At 40.1% G+C, this 20,000-nt stretch overlaps 1 protein-coding gene across 9 annotated transcripts in view; it reads right to left on the bottom strand.

The window, feature by feature from the left end:
* Window positions 1-20,000, bottom strand: part of tcf3 (transcription factor 3) — a 115,814-nt gene that overhangs the window by 38,392 nt on the left and 57,422 nt on the right. For all 9 annotated transcript variants that reach the window (XM_062960087.1, XM_062960081.1, XM_062960084.1 and 6 more), the window contains exons 7-10: window positions 14,767-14,902; window positions 10,723-10,772; window positions 4,930-5,032; window positions 1,537-1,676 (exon numbers count right to left, since the gene is read on the bottom strand). In XM_062960087.1, the coding sequence (XP_062816157.1) occupies window positions 1,537-1,676; window positions 4,930-5,032; window positions 10,723-10,772; window positions 14,767-14,902 (429 nt within the window). The remainder of the gene's footprint in view (window positions 1-1,536; window positions 1,677-4,929; window positions 5,033-10,722; window positions 10,773-14,766; window positions 14,903-20,000) is intronic.

The raw sequence follows: 20,000 nt of genomic DNA, 5'->3' as shown, positions 1-20,000 counted from the left end.
CATGTCTATATATATTTGTGTGTTCATTTCCCCCTGTAATATTTGCAAGCCATATTCATATCTATCTAGACATGTCTAGATATATTTGTGTGTTCATTTCCCCCTGTAATATTTGCAAGCCCTATATATATATATATATATATATATATATATATATATTCATATCTATCTAGACATTATATATATTTGTGTGTTCATTTCCCCCTGTAATATTTGCAATCTAGACATGTCTAGATATATTTGTGTGTTCATTTCCCCTGTAATATTTGCAAGCCCTATATATATATATTCATATCTATCTAGACATGTCTAGATATATTTGTGTGTTCATTTCCCCTGTAATATTTGCAAGCCCTATATATATATATATTTATATATATTCATATCTATATGTCTTTGTGTGTTCATTTCCCCTGTAATATTTGCAAGCCCTATATATATATATTCATATCTGTCTAGACATGTCTAGATATATTTGTGTGTTCATTTCCCCCTGTAATATTTGCAAGCCCTATATATATATATATATATTCATATCTATATGTCTATATATATTTGTGTGTTCATTTCCCCCTGTAATATTTGCAAGCCCTATATATAGGTAGGTAAGAATATATTCATATCTATCCAGACATCTCTTTTTATAAAGATATTTGCAGAGACTTGCAAACATATGAGGGGAAATTCATATATAAAATTAATGTATATGTATGGCTACAGATACACAGGTACATGGATCTATATGTATAAAGGATTTGCAAAGACCTGCAAACATATGAGGGGAAATTCATATATAAAAATAATGTATATGTATGGCTACAGATACACAATCTATATGTATAAAGGATTTGCAAAGACCTGCAAACATATGAGGGCAAATTCATATATAAAAATAATGTACATGTATGGCTACAGATACACAGGTACATGGCTCTAGACGTATAAAGGATTTGCAAAGACCTGCAAACATATGAGGGCAAATTCATATATAAAAATAATGTATATGTATGGCTACAGATACACAGGTACATGGATCTATATGTATAAAGGATTTGCAAAGACCTGCAAACATATGAGGGGAAATTCATATATAAAAATAATGTATACAGATAGATACACATATAAAGATACATAGGGATTGCAAAAGCTTGCAAGGGATTAATGCCTATATATCTGTAGGAAAGTTTAACAAATATTTCAGATTAATGAATATATATTTTTCTTCTTCCTGACTTGCAAGGGCGTCTTTCCCTTTTCAAAACATTCCCTGGATTAAGAGCAAGGGAGGCTTTGGAAAAGAAAACACACTGATAAGGGAGGAGAAGAGAGAAATAGATCACATATTGCCTTTGTAAGCCGGGGAGGCTTTTTCAGCTCATAAATAAGGGCTGAAAAACTCAGCTTATCTTCGAGTATATACAGTAAATATATCTGGTATGTATATATTTAACTTTAGCTAACTTAAATATACTGCATATATGTGGGTCTTGGGTTTGGGTCCGGCCGAAACGAGGGGCCTCAAGCGCCCGTGCTTACCATGCGTTCGTGTTGGTGAAGTCCGCTGAAGTTGCCCGACTGGGGCAGCGGGGAGGAGGAAGCGCCCAGGATGACCCCGTAGTTGGACTGCCCCATGGTCCCCGAGGAGGTCCACAGGTCGGCCGAGTTGTGGATCCCATCTGCAAGGCACAGAGAACCATCACGACCCACAGAAAATATCGGAGGGGCTCGAATTGATCCAGGATGATGGGAGTTGTAGTTCGCCCTGCATCCTGAATGCACTGTGAACCCCACCGGCAATGGACTTGATCCAAACAACATTGGATCAGGACCCCACTTGGCACACAGACTCATTGTAACCAACAGAAAATATGGGAGGAGCTGGAATTGACCAAGGATGATGGGAGTTGTAGTCCACTCTACATTCCGAGAGCAATGTGAAATCCATCGGTAATGGACCTGATCCAAACAACATTGGATCAGGACCCCACTTGGAACACAGACTCATCATGACCAACAGAACATATTGGAAAGACTGGAATTGATCCAGGATGATGGGAGTTGTAGTCCACCCTGCATCCCGAGCGCAATGTGAAATCCATCGGTAATGGACCTGATCCAAACAACATTGGATCAGGACCCCACTTGGCACACAGACTCATCATGACCAACAGAACATATTGGAAAGACTGGAATTGATCCAGGATGATGGGAGTTGTAGTCCACCCTGCATCCCGAGCGCAATGTGAAATCCATTGGTAATGGATCTGATCCAAACAACATTGGATCAGGACCCCACTTGGCACACGACCCATCATAACCAACAGAAAATATTGGAGGGACTGGAATTGATCCAAGATGATGGGAGTTGTAGTCCACCCTGCATCCCGAATGCATTGTGAACCCCACCAACGATGGATCTGATCCAAACAACACTGGATCTGTACCAGACTCTACACACAGACTCATAATGACCAACAGAAAATATTGGAAGGACTGGAACTGATCCAGGATGATGGGAGTTGTAGTCCACCCTGCATCCCGAATGCACTGTGAACCCCACCAACGATGGATCTGATCCAAACAACACTGGATCAGGACCCCACTTGGCACACAGACCCATCATAACCAACAGAAAATATTGGAGGGGCTGGAACTGATCCAGGGATGATGGGAGTTGTAGTCCACCCTGCATCCCGAGAGCAATGTGAAATCCATCGGTAATGGATGTGATCCAAACAACATTGGATCAGGACCCCACTTGGCACACAGACTCATTGTAACCAACAGAAAATATTGGAGGGACTGGAATTGATCCAGGATGATGGGAGTTGTAGTCCACCCTGCATCCCGAGAGCAATGTGAAATCCATCGGTAATGGACTTGATCCAAACAACATTGGATCAGGACCCCACTTGGCACACAGACTCATTGTAACCAACAGAAAATATTGGAGGGACTGGAATTGATCCAGGATGATGGGAGTTGTAGTCCACCCTGCATCCCGAGAGCAATGTGAAATCCATCGGTAATGGACCTGATCCAAACAACATTGGATCAGGACCCCACTTGGCACACAGACTCATTATAACTATAGACACTATTGGAAAGGCTCGAATTGATCCAGGATGATGGGAGTTGTAGTCCACCCTGCATCCCGAGCGCAATGTGAAATCCATCGGAAATGGACCTGATCCAAACAACATTGGATCAGGACCCCACTTGGCACACAGACTCATCATGACCAACAGAACATATTGGAAAGACTGGAATTGATCCAGGATGATGGGAGTTGTAGTCCACCCTGCATCCCGAGCGCAATGTGAAATCCATCGGTAATGGACCTGATCCAAACAACATTGGATCAGGACCCCACTTGGCACACAGACTCATTATAACTATAGACACTATTGGAAAGGCTCGAATTGATCCAGGATGATGGGAGTTGTAGTCCACCCTGCATCCCGAATGCACTGTGAACCCCACCAATGATGGATCTGATCTAAACAACACTGGATCTGGACCACACTTGGCACACAGACCCATCATAACCAACATAAAATATTGGAGGGGCTGGAACTGATCTAGGATGATGGGAGTTGTAGTTCACCCTGCATCCTGAATGCACTGTGAACCCCGCCAGCAATTGATCTGATGTTGGATCTGGATAACATTTGGCACACAGACCCGTAAATAATAATAATAATAATAATAATAATAATAATAATATATTTTATTTAATAATAATAATAATATAAATAATAATAAAATTTTATTTAATAATAATATATATTTTATTTAATAATAATAATAATATATTTTATTTAATAATAATAATAATATAAATAATAATAAAATTTTATTTAATAATAATAATATAATATATTTTATTTAATAATAATAATAATAATATAAATAATAATAAAATTTTATTTAATAATAATAATATAATATATTTTATTTAATAATAATAATAATATAAATAATACATTTTTATTTAATAATGATAACAACAACAACAACTTGGGAAGTGTCCGACGTGGGATCCAATACAACAGCCAGCAGTGTGTCTGCTGTGAACGTATCTTGTTGTGTTTCTAATAATAATAATAATAACAATAGCAGCTTTGTTTATACCCCGCTCCATCTCCCGAAGGACTCAGAGCGGCTTACACTGGGACAAGCCCAAAACAGTATTACATCAATAAAAACAGATACACAATAAAATCAAGAGTATATTAACATATCTTACCAAAGTTAAAATAACTTAAAACATAGACAGTAATCCCAATAATAATAATAATAATAATAATAATAATAATAATAATAATAATAATAATAATAATAATACATCACACAGTCCTAGACACTTGGGAAGTGTTCGACTTGTGATTTTGTGATACAAAATCCAGCATATAGATCTTGTTTGCTGTGTCATAAAATAATAATAATAATAATAATAATAATAATAATAATAATAATAATAACTTTATTTATACCCTGCTCCACCTTCCGAAGGACTCACTTCACTGGGACAAGCCCAAAACAGTATTACGTCAATCAAATCAGTGACACAATACAATCACAATCTAATAACACATCTTACAAAAGTTAAAATAACTTTAGACAGTCATCCCAATCTGTGGTCAAGCCCCATAGGCCATTTGACCATCCTTGCGGGAGCTGACAGAGGGAGCTCACCCACACTCTATTCGAACCGACAAGCAACCCCAACCTTCAAGTCAGCAGTCCTGTCGGCACAAGGGTTTAACCTCACTGCGCTACAAGGGGCTCCATAGAACATAACTAGAGACAGGTAACTTAACTGGGAACAGGTAAATACTTGAGGACAGGTAGCCCAACTGGAGACAGCTAATCTAACTAATAATAATAATAATAATAATAATAATAATAATAATAATAACAACGTACCTGGCATGTAGAAGGCTCCTGGGTAGACCGTGCTGGGGGCTTTGGAAGGAGCATAGCCGGCCGTCTCCCTGTTATATTCATCACCTGAGTTGGGTGGATACACCTGTTTGGATAAATAACGATTATTATTAAAAGCTGAGTCTGGGAGAGGAGTGCCTCCCCATTAAATCTGATGTGTATCAATGGGTGTTAATAATAATAATAATAATAGTAATAATAGAAATAACGATAGTTATTCTGGGACCCTAAGCTGAGTCTGGGAGAGGAGTGCCTCCCCATGATATCCGATGTGTGCCAATGGGTGTTAATAATAATATTAATATAAATAACGATTATTATTAAAAGCTGAGTCTGGGAGAGGAGTGCCTCCCCATTAAATCTGATGTGTATCAATGGGTGTTAATAATAATAATAATAATAATAATAATAATAATAATAGTAATAATAGAAATAACGATAGTTATTCTGGGACCCTAAGCTGAGTCTGGGAGAGGAGTGCCTCCCCATGATATCCGATGTGTGCCAATGGGTCTTAATAATAATAATATAAATAATGATTATTATTAAAAGATGAGTCTGGGAGAGGAGTGCCTCCCCATTAAATCTGATGTGTACCAATGGGTGTTAATAATAATAATAATAATAATAATAATAATAATAATAATAGAAATAACGATAATTATTTTGGAACCCTAAGCTGAGTCTGGGAGAGGAGTGCCTCCCGCATGACATCTGATGTGGGCCAATGGGTCTTACCAATAATATTTTATATATATATAAAAATAACGATAGCTACTCTGGGACCCTAAGCTGAGTCTTGGGAGAGGAGTGCCTCCTCCATTACATCTGATGTGTGCCAATGGGTGTTAATAATAATATAAATAACAATAATTATTTTGGAACTCTAAGCTGAGTCTGGGAGAGGAGTGCCTCCTCTATGACATCTGATGTGTGACAATGGGTGTTAATAATAATATTAATATAAATAACGATAGTTACTCTGGGACCCTAAGCTGAGTCTGGGAGAGGAGTGCCTCCATGTTACATCTGATGTGTGCCAATGGGTGTTGTTAATAATAATATAACGATAATTATTTTGGAACCCTAAGCTGAGTCTGGGAGAGGAGTGCCTCCCGATAATATCTGATGTGTGCCAATGGGTCTTACTAATAATATTAATATATATATATTAAAAACGATAATTATTTTGGAACCCTAAGCTGCGTCTGGGAGAGGAGTGCCTCCCCCATGATATCTGATGTGTGCCAATGGGTCTTAAAAATAATATTAATATATATATTAATAAAAATAGCTATTCTGGGACCCTAAGCTGAGTCGTGGGAGAGGAGTGCCTCCATGTTACATCTGATGTGTGCCAATGGGTGTTGTTAATAATAATACTAATATATAGCTGCTCTGGGACTCTAAGCTGAGTCTGGGAGAGGAGTGCCTCCCCCATGTGTGCCAATGGGTTGTAATAATAATAATAATAATAATAATAATAATAATAAAAATAACAATAATTATTTTGGAACTCTAAGCTGAGTCTGGGAGAGGAGTGCCTCCCCCATGACATCTGATGTGAGCCAATGGGTCTTACATATAAATAACGATAGCTACTCTGGGACTCGAAGCTGAGTCTGGGAGAGGAGTGCCTCCCCATGATATCTGATGTGAGCCAATGGGTCTTACTAAAACGATAGCTACTCTGGGACTCGAAACTGCGTCTGGGAGAGGAGTGCCTCCCCCATGATATCTGATGTGTGCCAATGGGTCTTACCAATGATATTTTTATCTATATCTATATATAACGATAGATATTATGGGACTCTAAGCTGAGTCTGGGAGAGAAGTGCTTCCCCATCATATCTGATGTGTACCAATGGGTCTTACTAATAATATTAATATAAATAACGATAGTTACTTTGGGACCCTAAGCTGAGTCTGGGAGAGGAGTGCCTCCCCATGATATCTGATGTGTGCCAATGGGTGTTAATAATAATATTAATATAAATAACGATAGTTACTATGGAACCTAATATTAATATATTTATTAATAACGACAGATATTCTGGGACTCTAAGCTGAGACTGGGAGAGGAGTGCCTCCCCCATGATATCTGATGTGAGCCAATGGGTCTTACTAATAATATATATAAATATATATACAGTAGAGTCTCACTTATCCAACATAAACGGGCCGGCAGAACGTTGGATAAGTGAATATGTTGGATAATAAGGAGAGATTAAGAAAAAGCCTATTTAACATCAAAATAGGTTATAATTTTACAAATGAAGCACCAAAACATCATGTTATACAACAAATTTGACAGAAAAAGTAGTTCATTACACATTAATGCTATGTAGTAATTACTGTATTTACGAATTTAGCGCCAAAATATCACAATGCATTGAAAACATTGACTACAAAAATGCGTTGGATAATCCAGAACGTTGGATAAGCGAGTGTTGGATAAGTGAGACTCTACTGTATATATATACACACACACACAAATAACAATAACTACTCTGGGACTCTAAGCTGAGTCTGGGAGAGGAGTACCTCCCCCATGTGTGCCAATGGGTGTTAATAATAATCATAATAATAATAATAATAATAATATAGCAATAGTTAATTTGGGACCCTAAGCTGAGTCTGGGAGAGGAGTGCCTCCATGTTACATCTGATGTGTGCCAATGGGTGTTGTTAATAATAATACTAATATATAGCTGCTCTGGGACTCTAAGCTGAGTCTGGGAGAGGGGAGTGCCTCCCCCATGTGTGCCAATGGGTTGTAATAATAATAATAATAATAATAATAATAATAATAATAATAATAATAATATAACGATAGTTAATTTGGGACCCTAAGCTGAGTCTGGGAGAGGAGTGCCTCCTGCATGACATCTGATGTGAGCCAATGGGTCTTACCAATAATATTAATATATATATTAATAACGATAGCTACTCTGGGACCCTAAGCTGAGTCTGGGAGAGAAGTACCTCCCCTATATATATATATATATATATATATATATATATATATATATATGGGAGGTACTTCTCTCCCAGACTCAGCTTAGGGTCCCAGAGTAGCTATCGTTATTTATATAATATTTTATATATTATTATAAAATATTATATATATTATTACACACATAGTGAACAACGAAGTGATGTTCAGGAACGCGCCGGCTGGGATATATCCGTCCGCACGTCCAGACTAACCCACAAGTCGTGCTCGGGGGAAAGCGGGGGCAGGGCGAAGTTTGGCGACTCGAAATCCAAGTGCAGACAGAGATGTCTCTCGGAGCGGGGAAGGAGGGGGGGGCGGGGAAGAAAGAGGGGTGTTTTGTGTGCGGCGGGGGAAGAAGAGGGGCAGAGTGGGGGAATGAAGCCAGCGCCGGGCGGGCGAAGAATACGAAATGCAGCAAATTGCCTTTTCCTATAATTTGATTAAATAGCAGGAGCCGGGGAAATGGGGGACTCGAGCAAAGCAGGAATAATAGCCGCACGCCATCTGCCAGCGTTTGGCGCCCGGCCAGTTCTTCAGGCAGCTGTGCGGCGCTGGGGCGGGAGACGGAGGGGAGGGAAGAAGGGGGAGAGGAAGAGAGAGACACACAAAAAGGAGAGGGAATTGGGGGCAGGGATCGGGGGGACGCTTCGGGAGAGACCCAACAACCAGGAGGCCTCCAGAGCCCCAAAAATCCGCAACGAGAGAGAGCATTTCAACGCGAAAATGCGACTCCGTTGAGTTTGGAAGAGGGTCATCCCACCGCATTTCCGTCCCCGTTAACTATTCAGTTACTCTCTTCGCCGAGCGAGTGTACAATTCCTTCACAATCCGATGGGACTCCCGACAAACGTCCCACTAGAGGTGTGCACGAATAATGTCCCTTCTTTTTTTCGTGTTACCGTTTTGTCTCGACCTTTCGTCGACACAAAACGAATGCCGACAAATTTTGCTTCGTTATCATTTCGACCGTTCGTCTACACGAAACGAGTGACGACAAATTTTGCTTCGCATTAGTCTACATGAAATGAGTGACAAATTTTCCTTCGCGTTATTATTCCGACCGTTCGTCTACACAAAACGAGTGACGACAAATTTTGCTTCACGTTCGTCTACACAAAACGAGTGACGACAAATTTCGCTTTGCGTTCATCTACAGGAAATGAGTGACGACAAATTTTGCTTCACCTTCGTCTAAACAAAACGAGTGACGACAAATTTTGCTTCACGTTCATCTACACGAAATGAGTGACGACAAATTTTGCTTCACGTTCGTCTACACGAAATGAGTGACAACAAATTTTGCTTCACGTTCGTCTACACGAAAAGAGTGATGACAAATTTTGCTTCGCGTTCGTCTACACGAAATGAGTGACGACAAATTTTGCTTCACCTTCGTCGAAACAAAACGAGTGACGACAAATTTTGCTTCACGTTCATCTACACGAAATGAGTGACGACAAATTTTGCTTCACGTTCATCTAAACGAAACGAGTGACGACAAATTTTGCTTCGCATTCGTCTACACGAAACGAGTGACAACAAATTTTGCTTCGCGTTCGTCTACACGAAACGAGTGACGACAAATTTTGCTTCGCGTTCGTCTACACGAAATGAGGGACAAATTTTGCTTCGCGTTATCATTTCGACCGTTCGTCTACACAAAACAAGTAACGACAAATTTTGCTTCGACTGTTCGTCTACACGAAACGAGTGATGACAATTTTTCCTTCGCGTTATCATTTCGACCGTTTGTCTACACGAAACAAGTGACGACAAATTTTGCTTCACGTTCGTCTACACGAAATGAGTGACAAATTTTCCTTCGTGTTATCATTTCGACCGTTTGTCTACACGAAACGAGTGATGACAAATTTTGCTTCGCGTGATCATTTCGTCTGTTTGTCTACACGAAATGAGTGACAAATTTTGCTTCGCGTTATTATTTCGACGGTTCGTCTACACAAAACGAGTGATGATAAATTTTCCTTCGCGTTATTATTTCGATCGTTCATCTACACGAAATGAATGACTACAAATTTTGCTTCGTGTTATCATTTTGATTGTTCGTCTACACAAAACGAATGGTGACAAATTTTGCTTCGCGTTATTATTTCGACGGTTCTTCTACACAAAATGAGTGACGACAAATTTTGCTTCGCGTTATCATTTCGACCGTTCGTCTACACGAAACGAGTGATGACAACTTTTGCTTCGTGTTATCATTTCGACCGTTCGTCTACACGAAACGAGTGACGACAAATTTTGCTTCACATTATCATTTCGACCGTTGGTCTACACAAAACGAGTGATGACAATTTTTCCTTCGTTTTATCATTTTGTTTCGACCGTTCATCTATACAAAACGACTACAATTTTTCATTCGTTTCCTTTACGTTATTGTTTTGTTTCGACCATTTGTCTACACACAACGACGACAATTTTTCCTTTGTTTCCTTCGAGTTATTGTTTCGTTTTGACCGTTCGTCTACACACAACGATGACCATTTTTCCTTCGTTTCCTTCGTGTTATCGTTTTATATTAATAATATTAACATAAATAATGATAGTTATTCTGGAACCCTAAGCTGAGTCTGGGAGAGGAGTGCCTCCCATTACATCTAATGTGTGCCAATGGTGCTAATAATAATATTAATATAAGTAACGATATTCTGGGACCCTAAGCTAAGCCTGGGAGAGGAGTGTCTCCTCATGACATCTGATGGGTAACAATGGGTGTTAATAATAATATTAATATAAATAACGACAGAGTAACTTACCGAAGAAGGAAGTCCAGGAGGCACCTTCCGGACCTTTTTTGGCTGCCCGTCTGAAAGGAAAGACAAAGGATATAACAACAATAATAATAATAATACGAAATCCAGGCTATATATTTCATTTTGTGCCATACTGTGTCTTTGTGTCAATTAATAATAATAACACTTGGGAAGTGTGTCGACTTGTGATTTTGTGATACGAAATCCAGCATATCTATCTTGTTTGCTGTGTCATAATAATAATAATAATAATAATAATAATAATAATAATAATAATAATATACATCACACAGTCCTAGACACTTGGGACGTGTTCGACTTGTGATTTTGTGATATGAAATCCAGCATGTCTATCTTGTTTGCTGTGTCATAATAATAATAATAATAATAATAATAATAATAATAATAATAATAATAATATACATCACACAGTCCTAGACACTTGGGAAGTGTTCGACTTGTGATTTTGTGATACGAAATCCAGCATATCTATCTTGTTTGCTGTGTCATAATAATAATAATAATAATAATAATAATAATAATAATAATATACATCACACAGTCCTAGACACTTGGGAAGTGTTCGACTTGTGATTTTGTGATACGAAATCCAGCATATCTATCTTGTTTGCTGTGTCATAATAATAATAATAATAATAATAATAATAATAATAATAATAATAATAATAATAATATACATCACACAGTCCTAGACACTTGGGAAGTGTTCGACTTGTGATTTTGTGATACGAAATCCAGCATATCTATCTTGTTTGCTGTGTCATAATAATAATAATAATAATAATAATAATAATAATAATAATATACATCACACAGTCCTAGACGCTTGGGAAGTGTTCCACTTGTGATTTTGTGATACGAAATCCAGCATATCTATCTTGTTTGCTGTGTCATAATAATAATAATAATAATAATAATAATAATAATAATAATAATTTATATCCTGTCCTCTCTCCCTGTGGGGACTCAGGGCGGTAATATATGTGTGTGTGTGTGTGTGTGTGTGTGTGTGTGTGTGTGTATATATATATATATATATATACCGGTATTTCAAACTCTGGCTCAGTTTGACTTCCTGTCCACTCTGTTTCTATTTTTCTAGCTGCCTTTTACTAGGAACTGAATATTGGGGGATACATGTAACTTTGCTATGATCGTAGTCAGTGTTTTTTGTTGCTGCATTTATTTTTGGCATTCGCGGTTTCAGTGTTTTCTTTCTCTCGCGCTGTCGGTTTGTTATAACTGTGGACAGGGATTTCTACTGACATAATAATAATAATAATAATAATAATAATAATAATAATAATAATAATAATACATCACACAGTCCTAAGCACTTGGGAAGTGTTCGACTTGTGATTTTGTGATACGAAATCCAGCATATCTATCTTTTTTGCTGTGTCATAACTATGTCTTTGTGTCAATAATAATAATAATAATAATAATAATAAAAAATCACATAGTCCTAAAAACTTGGGAAGTGTTCGACTTGCGATTTTGTGATATGAAATCCAGCATATATACTGTATATACTTGAGTATAAGCCTAGTTTTTCAGCCCTTTATTTAAGACTGAAAAAGCCCCCCATGGCTTATATTTGGGTCCTGGTTGGCTTATATTTGGGTCACTTTATACTCGAGAATATATGGTACATTTATTATTTTTCTCTATTATTATTGGATGGCCCATGAGGTCCCTTCCAACTCTACTATTCTATGATTCTATGTATTATTACATTTATTATTTTTCTCTATTATTGTTGCTACTATTACATTTATTCTACTCTATTTTTATTAATATTATTAATACATTTATTATTTCTCATCTTACTATTATTATTGCATTTATTGTTTTACTCTATTTATTATTACATGTATTATTTTCCTGAATTTAATATTATTACATGTATTATTTTACTCTATTATTATTAAAAGGATACATAAGCACATTGAAGAAGATGAGAATAATGATTTAATCAGAGATGGACAGTCTTATCTTAAATTTGAGCTTTATGTAAATATTCAAAAACATTTCACCTACCGATGCCTCAATTAATGTAATTTTATTGGTATCTATTTTTATTTCTGAAATTTACCACCCTCGGCTTATACTGGAGTCAATGTTTTCCCTAGTTTTGTTGTGGTAAAATTAGGTGTCTCGGCTTATATTCAGGTCGGCTTATACTCGAGTATAAGTTTGCTATGTCTTTGTGTCAATAATAATAATAATAATAATCCGAAATACAGCATCATCATCCGTAAATACATCACACAGTCCTAAACACTTGGGAAGTGTTCGACTTGTGATTTTGTGATACGAAACCCAGTATATAGATCTTGTTTACTATGTCTTTGTATCAATAATAATAATAATAATTTTATTTTTAATACCACACCTTGAATACTATTGTTAAAATACAAAACCGTTCAGGAGTAATCTATGAAGGTGATTTACCGCTTTGGTTGGGGCTGATGGGGACTATAGTTGCGGTAAGAAGCAACTGGGCGAAATCTGTTCGAGAACGAAGGAACGAAGGAAAGAAAGAAAGAAAGGGAAAGCCACATGGCCGCCTTCTCCAACAGGTCTCCATTCCTGGGATTCCTTTCCGTCAATGAATGCCAGATGCAAGGATGTGGAGCGGGGATTTTTTTTCTCCTTCTCCCACCTCCGTTCCATCCCATAATAAGCCGGGCAGGTGGGAGGGGGGTTTCAAAAGGGGAGAAACGTGTCCCTTCTGCCTTTGTGCACCAAAAGCACAAGCAAAGCACCCCTGGCAGATGGCCACCCAGCTTCAATTTTAATAATAATAATAATAATAATAATAATAATACAAGTAAAATAAGCATTCAAAGAACATGCCCTGGCAGAATATGTAAAGCAAAGTGAAGAACCTGCTTTGATTGAAGTCAAAAATCAGAAACTCCTCAAAGCACAGCAGACAAAAAACCAGTACAAGAAAACCGCACTACAAACTAGAGCAGAATCAGTACAAGAAAACCGCACTACAAACTTGAGCAGAATCAGTACCAGAAAACCGCACTACAAACTAGAGCAGAATCAGTACAAGAAAACCGCACTACAAACTAGAGCAGAATCAGTACAAGAAAACCGCACTACAAACTAGAGCAGAATCAGTACAAGAAAACCGCACTACAAACTAGAGCAGAATCGGTGCAAGAAAACCGCACTACAAACTAGAGCAGAATCGGTGCAAGAAAACCGCACTACAAACTAGAGCAGAATCAGTACAAGAAAACCGCACTACAAACTAGAGCAGAATCAGTACAAGAAAACCGCACTACAAACTAGAGCAGAATCAGTACAAGAAAACTGCACTACAAACTAGAGCAGAATCAGTACCAGAAAACCGCACTACAAACTAGAGCAGAATCGGTGCAAGAAAACCACACTACAAACTAGAGCAGAACCAGTACAAGAAAACCGCACTACAAACTAGAGCAGAATCAGTACAAGAAAACCGCACTACAAACTAGAGCAGAATCAGTACAAGAAAACCGCACTACAAACTAGAGCAGAATCAGTACAAGAAAACCGCACTACAAACTAGAGCAGAATCAGTACAAGAAAACCGCACTACAAACTACAACAGAATCAGTACAAGAAAACCGCACTACAAACTAGAGCAGAATCAGTACAAGAAAACCGCACTACAAACTACAACAGAATCAGTACAAGAAAACCGCACTACAAACTAGAGCAGAATCAGTACAAGAAAACCGCACTACAAACTAGAGCTGACAGCTGGTACAACAAATCATTGCATGGAAAGTTCCTTGACAAAATTGAAGGAAAAGCTGACAAGGAGAAGACCGGGCTCTGGCTCACGAATGGGACCCTGAAGAAGGAGACAGAAGGCCTGATCCTTGCAGCCCAGGAGCAAGACATCAGGACAAAGGCAATCAAGGCCAAGATCGAAAAATCAGCTGATGACCCAAAATGCAGACTGTGCAAGGAAACCGACGAAACCATTGATCCCAACTCAGTCAGGCTCCGCCACGTACGTACCGATGTTGCTCTCGGCGCCTCTCCGGCGAGGGTTCCCGCTGCCGTACGGGTAGTACTGCGACCCGCCCTTCACCCCCGTCGGCGACAGCGTGCTGGGACTTGCGATCCCCATTTCACTGGGCAGGAAACCAGGTTGCTGGAAAAGAAAGGGAAAAAGAAGAAATGAAGGGGAAGAAGGACAAAACGAGACACCAACCGGAAACCAAGAGCCAGTCATCTATGTAGGAAAACTTAACTACAGTAGACCCAAGGCCCATAACTTTCCCCATGGCACCCATGGGGAAAGTTATAATACACTCTCAATTAACTGGAACTCATGGGAAAATTATTACCATAGACTCTTAGTTAACCGGAACCCAAGGGGAAAGTTATCATACTCTCCGTTAACTGGAATCCATGGGGAAAGTTATAATAGACTCAGTCAACAAATAAAGTTATTATCATACTCTCAGTTAACTTTTATCCATGGGGAAAGTTATTATATAGACTCTCAATTAACTGGAACTCATGGGGAAATTATTACTGTAGACTCTCAGTTAACTGGCACCCAAAGGGAAAGTTATCATACTCTCCGTTAACTGGAATCAATGGGGAAAGTTATAATAGACTCAGTCAACAAATAAAGTTATTATCATACTCTCAGTTAACTTGAATCCATGGGGAAAGTTATTATATAGACCCTCAATTAACTGGAACTCATGGGGGAAATTATTACCGTAGACTCTCAGTTAACCAGCATCCAAAGGGAAAGTTATCATACTCTCTGTTAACTGGAATCCATGGGGTAAGTTACACTTCTCTCAATTAACTGGTACCAATGGAGAAGGTTACTCCAATAGACTCTCACTTAACCGGCACCCATTGGGAGAGTTACTACAATAGACTCTTAGTTAACTGGCATCCACGGGGAAAGTTACTACGTACAATACTCTTGGTTAACTGACACCCATTGGGAAAGTTACTACAATAGACTCTCGGCTAACCGGCACCCGTGGGGAAAGTTATTATCATACTCTCAGATAACTGGTATTTATGGGGAAAGTTACAACAGACTTTCAATTAACTGACACCCAATGGATAAAGTTATTATCATACTCTCAGTTAACTGGAATCCATGGGGAAAGTCACAATAAACTCTCAGTCAACTGGTACCCAATGGATAAAGTTATTATCATACTCCCAGTTAACTGGAATCCATGGGGAAAGTCTCTGTCAACTGGTACCCAATGGATAAAGTTATTATCATACTCTCTGTTAATTGGAATCCACAGGGAACGTTACAATAGACTTTCAATTAACCGGCACCCACGGGGAACGTTACAACAGACTCTCAATTAACTGGCGCTCATGGGAAAAGTTATTACTATAGACTTTCCGTTCACTGGCATCCATGGGGAAAGTTATTATCATACTCTCAGTTAACCGGCACCCATTGGCTTTGGTAGATGCCAGATAAATGTTGTTTCTGGCTGCATGAGAGTTACTATTAAAAATAGGCCTGACTTAATACTATATACTATATTGACTTGATATTAAAATTGACATGCAGTCATTAAATGCCGATTAAGACAAAAGACAACAGTTTTTTTTAAAATCTAAAGTGCTATTTTTTCTGGTTGCTTGAGAGTTCTGGTTAACCGAGAGTCCAATGGACCAAAGATATGCAGATCTATACAAATTATACATATAATATTATTATACATATATATTTAAATTGAAATATGAATTTAAAATCCAGTTATGTTTTGGTGGTTGTTGTTGTGCAAAGTTTCGCGTGTGCAGACGTGTGCCGCTCCGCATTACGCTGCCGGGATGGGAGCGGACCGAGATGAAGAGCCATGCAACGGGTGCGAATCGTGCTGTTTTTAAAAAAAATCCAGACAAAATCCCTCAACCTTTAAGGAGAGCCGGGGATTCTGGGAGTTGAAATACTGGAAGTTGACCCAGGATGATGGGAGTTGTGGTCTGCCCACAAAGAGAGAGCTCTGTAATTCCCACCAATGATGGATCTGGACTACCTTGAAATACTGGAAGTTGACCCAGGATGATGGGAGTTATAGTCCACCCACTCACGCATAGAGCCTCATAACTCCCACTGAAGATGGATCTGGACCATCTTGAAATACTGGAAGTTGACCCAGGATGATGGGAGTTATAGTCCACACACACACACACACACACACATAGCCCTGTAACTCCCACCGAAGATGGACCTGGACCATCTTGAAATACTGGAAATTGACCCAGGATGGTGGGAGTTGTAGTCCACCCACACAGAGAGAGCTCTGTAATTCCCACCAATGATGGATCTGGACCATCTTGAAATACTGGAAGTTGATCCAGGATGATGGGAGTTGTGGTCCTCCCACACAGAGAGCTCTGTAATTCCCACCAATGATGGATCTGGACCATCTTGAAATACTGGAAGTTGACCCAGGATGATGGGAGTTATAGTCCACAAACACACACAGAGAGAGTCCTGTAACTCCCACCGAAGATGGATCTGGACTACCTTGAAATACAGAAGTTGACCCAGGATGATGGGAGTTGTGGTCCTACCACAAAGAGAGAGCTCTGTAATTCCCACCAAGGATGGATCTGGACCATCTTGAAATACTGGAAGTTGATCCAGGATGGTGGGAGTTGTAGTCCACCCACTCACGCATAGAGCCTCATAACTCCCACCGAAGATGGATCTGGACCATCTTGAAATACTGGAAGTTGACCCAGGATGATGGGAGATATAGTCCACACACACACAGAGCCCTGTAACTCCCATAGAAGATGGACCTGGACCATCTTGAAATCATAGAATCATAGAATCATAGAATAGTAGAGTTGGAAGAGACCTCATGGGCCATCCAGTCCAACCCCCTGCCAAGAAGCAGGAAATCGCATTCAAAGCACCCCCGACAGATGGCCATCCAGCCTCTGCTTAAAAGCCTCCAAGGAAGGAGCCTCCACCACAGCCCGGGGGAGAGAGTTCCACTGTCGAACAGCCCTCACAGTGAGGAAGTTGATGCAGGATGATGGGAGTTGTAGTCCACCCACTCACGCAGAGTCCCATAACTCCCACTGAAGATGGATCTGGACCATCTTGAAATACTGGAAGTTGACCCAGGATGGTGGGAGTTATAGTCCACACACACACACACACACATAGCCCTGTAACTCCCACCGAAGATGGACCTGGACCATCTTGAAATACTGGAAGTTGACCCAGGATGGTGGGAGTTGTAGTCCACCCACACAGAGAGAGCTCTGTAATTCCCACCAATGATGGATCTGGACTACCTTGAAATACTGGAAGTTGACCCAGGATGATGGGAGTTGTGGTCCGCTCACAAAGAGAGAGCTCTGTAATTCCCACCAAGGATGGATCTGGACTACCTTGAAATACTGGAAGTTGACCCAGGATGATGGGAGTTATAGTCCACACACACACACACACAGAGCCATGTAACTCCCACCGAAGATGGATCTGGACCATCATGAAATACTGGAAGTTAATCCAGGATGATGGGAGTTGTGGTCCTCCCACATAAAGAGAGCTCTGTAACTCCCACCGAAGATGGATCTGGACCATCATGAAATACTGGAAGTTGATCCAGGATGATGGGAGTTGTAGTCCTACCACACAGAGAGAGCTCTCTAATTCCCACCAATGATGGATCTGGACTACCTTGAAATACTGGAAGTTGACCCAGGATGATGGGAGTTGTGGTCCTCCCACACAGAGAGAGCTCTGTAATTCCCACCAATGATGGATCTGGACCATCTTGAAATACTGGAAGTTGACCCAGGATGATGGGAGTTGTGGTCCTACCACAAAGAGAGAGCTCTGTAATTCCCACCAATGATGGATCTGGACCATCTTGAAATACTGGAAGTTGACCCAGGATGATGGGAGTTGTGGTCCTACCACAAAGAGAGAGCTCTGTAATTCCCACCAATGATGGATCTGGACTACCTTGAAATACTGGAAGTTGACCCAGGATGATGGGAGTTATAGTCCACAAACACACACAGAGAGAGTCCTGTAACTCCCACCGAAGATGGATCTGGACTACCTTGAAATACTGGAAGCTGACCCAGGATGATGGGAGTTGTAGTGCACCGACAAAGAGAGAGCTCTGTAATTCCCACCAATGATGGATCTGGACCACCTTGAAATACTGGAAGTTGACCCGGGATGATGGGAGTTGTAGTCCGCCCACACAGAGAGAGCTCTGTAATTCCCACCAATGATGGATCTGGACTACCTTGAAATACTGGAAGTTGACCCAGGATGATGGGAGTTATGGTCCTCCCACAAAGAGAGAGCTCTGTAACTCCCACCAATGATGGATCTGGACTACCTTGAAATACTGGAAATGGACCCAGGATGATGGGAGTTTTGGTCCTCCCACAAAGAGAGAGCTCTGTAATTCCCACCAATGATGGATCTGGACTACCTTGAAATACTGGAAGTTGATCCAGGATGATGGGAGTTGTAGTCCACCTACACACAGAGAGCCCCATAACTCCCACCAATGATGGATCTGGACTACCTTGAAATACTGGAAGTTGATCCAGGATGGTGGGAGTTGTAGTCCACCCACTCACGCATAGAGCCTCATAACTCCCACCGAAGATGGATCTGGACCATCTTGAAATACTGGAAGTTGACCCAGGATGATGGGAGATATAGTCCACACACACACAGAGCCCTGTAACTCCCATAGAAGATGGACCTGGACCATCTTGAAATCATAGAATCATAGAATTGGAAGAGACCTCATGGGCCATCCAGTCCAACCCCCTGCCAAGAAGCAGGAAATCGCATTCAAAGCACCCCGACAGATGGCCATCCAGCCTCTGCTTAAAAGCCTCCAAGGAAGGAGCCTCCACCACAGCCCGGGGGAGAGAGTTCCACTGTCGAACAGCCCTCACAGTGAGGAAGTTGATGCAGGATGATGGGAGTTGTAGTCCACCCACTCACGCAGAGTCCCATAACTCCCACTGAAGATGGATCTGGACCATCTTGAAATACTGGAAGTTGACCCAGGATGGTGGGAGTTATAGTCGACAAACACACACACACACACATAGCCCTGTAACTCCCACCGAAGATGGACCTGGACCATCTTGAAATACTAGAAGTTGACCCAGGATGGTGGGAGTTGTAGTCCACCCACACAGAGAGAGCTCTGTAATTCCCACCAATGATGGATCTGGACTACCTTGAAATACTG

The sequence above is a fragment of the Anolis carolinensis genome, unplaced genomic scaffold (genome assembly GCF_035594765.1).
Source record: "Anolis carolinensis isolate JA03-04 unplaced genomic scaffold, rAnoCar3.1.pri scaffold_7, whole genome shotgun sequence".
Taxonomy (NCBI): Eukaryota; Metazoa; Chordata; class Lepidosauria; order Squamata; family Dactyloidae; genus Anolis; species Anolis carolinensis.
Note: the sequence above shows the minus strand (reverse complement) of the source record. Positions and strands in the feature narration are given on the sequence as shown.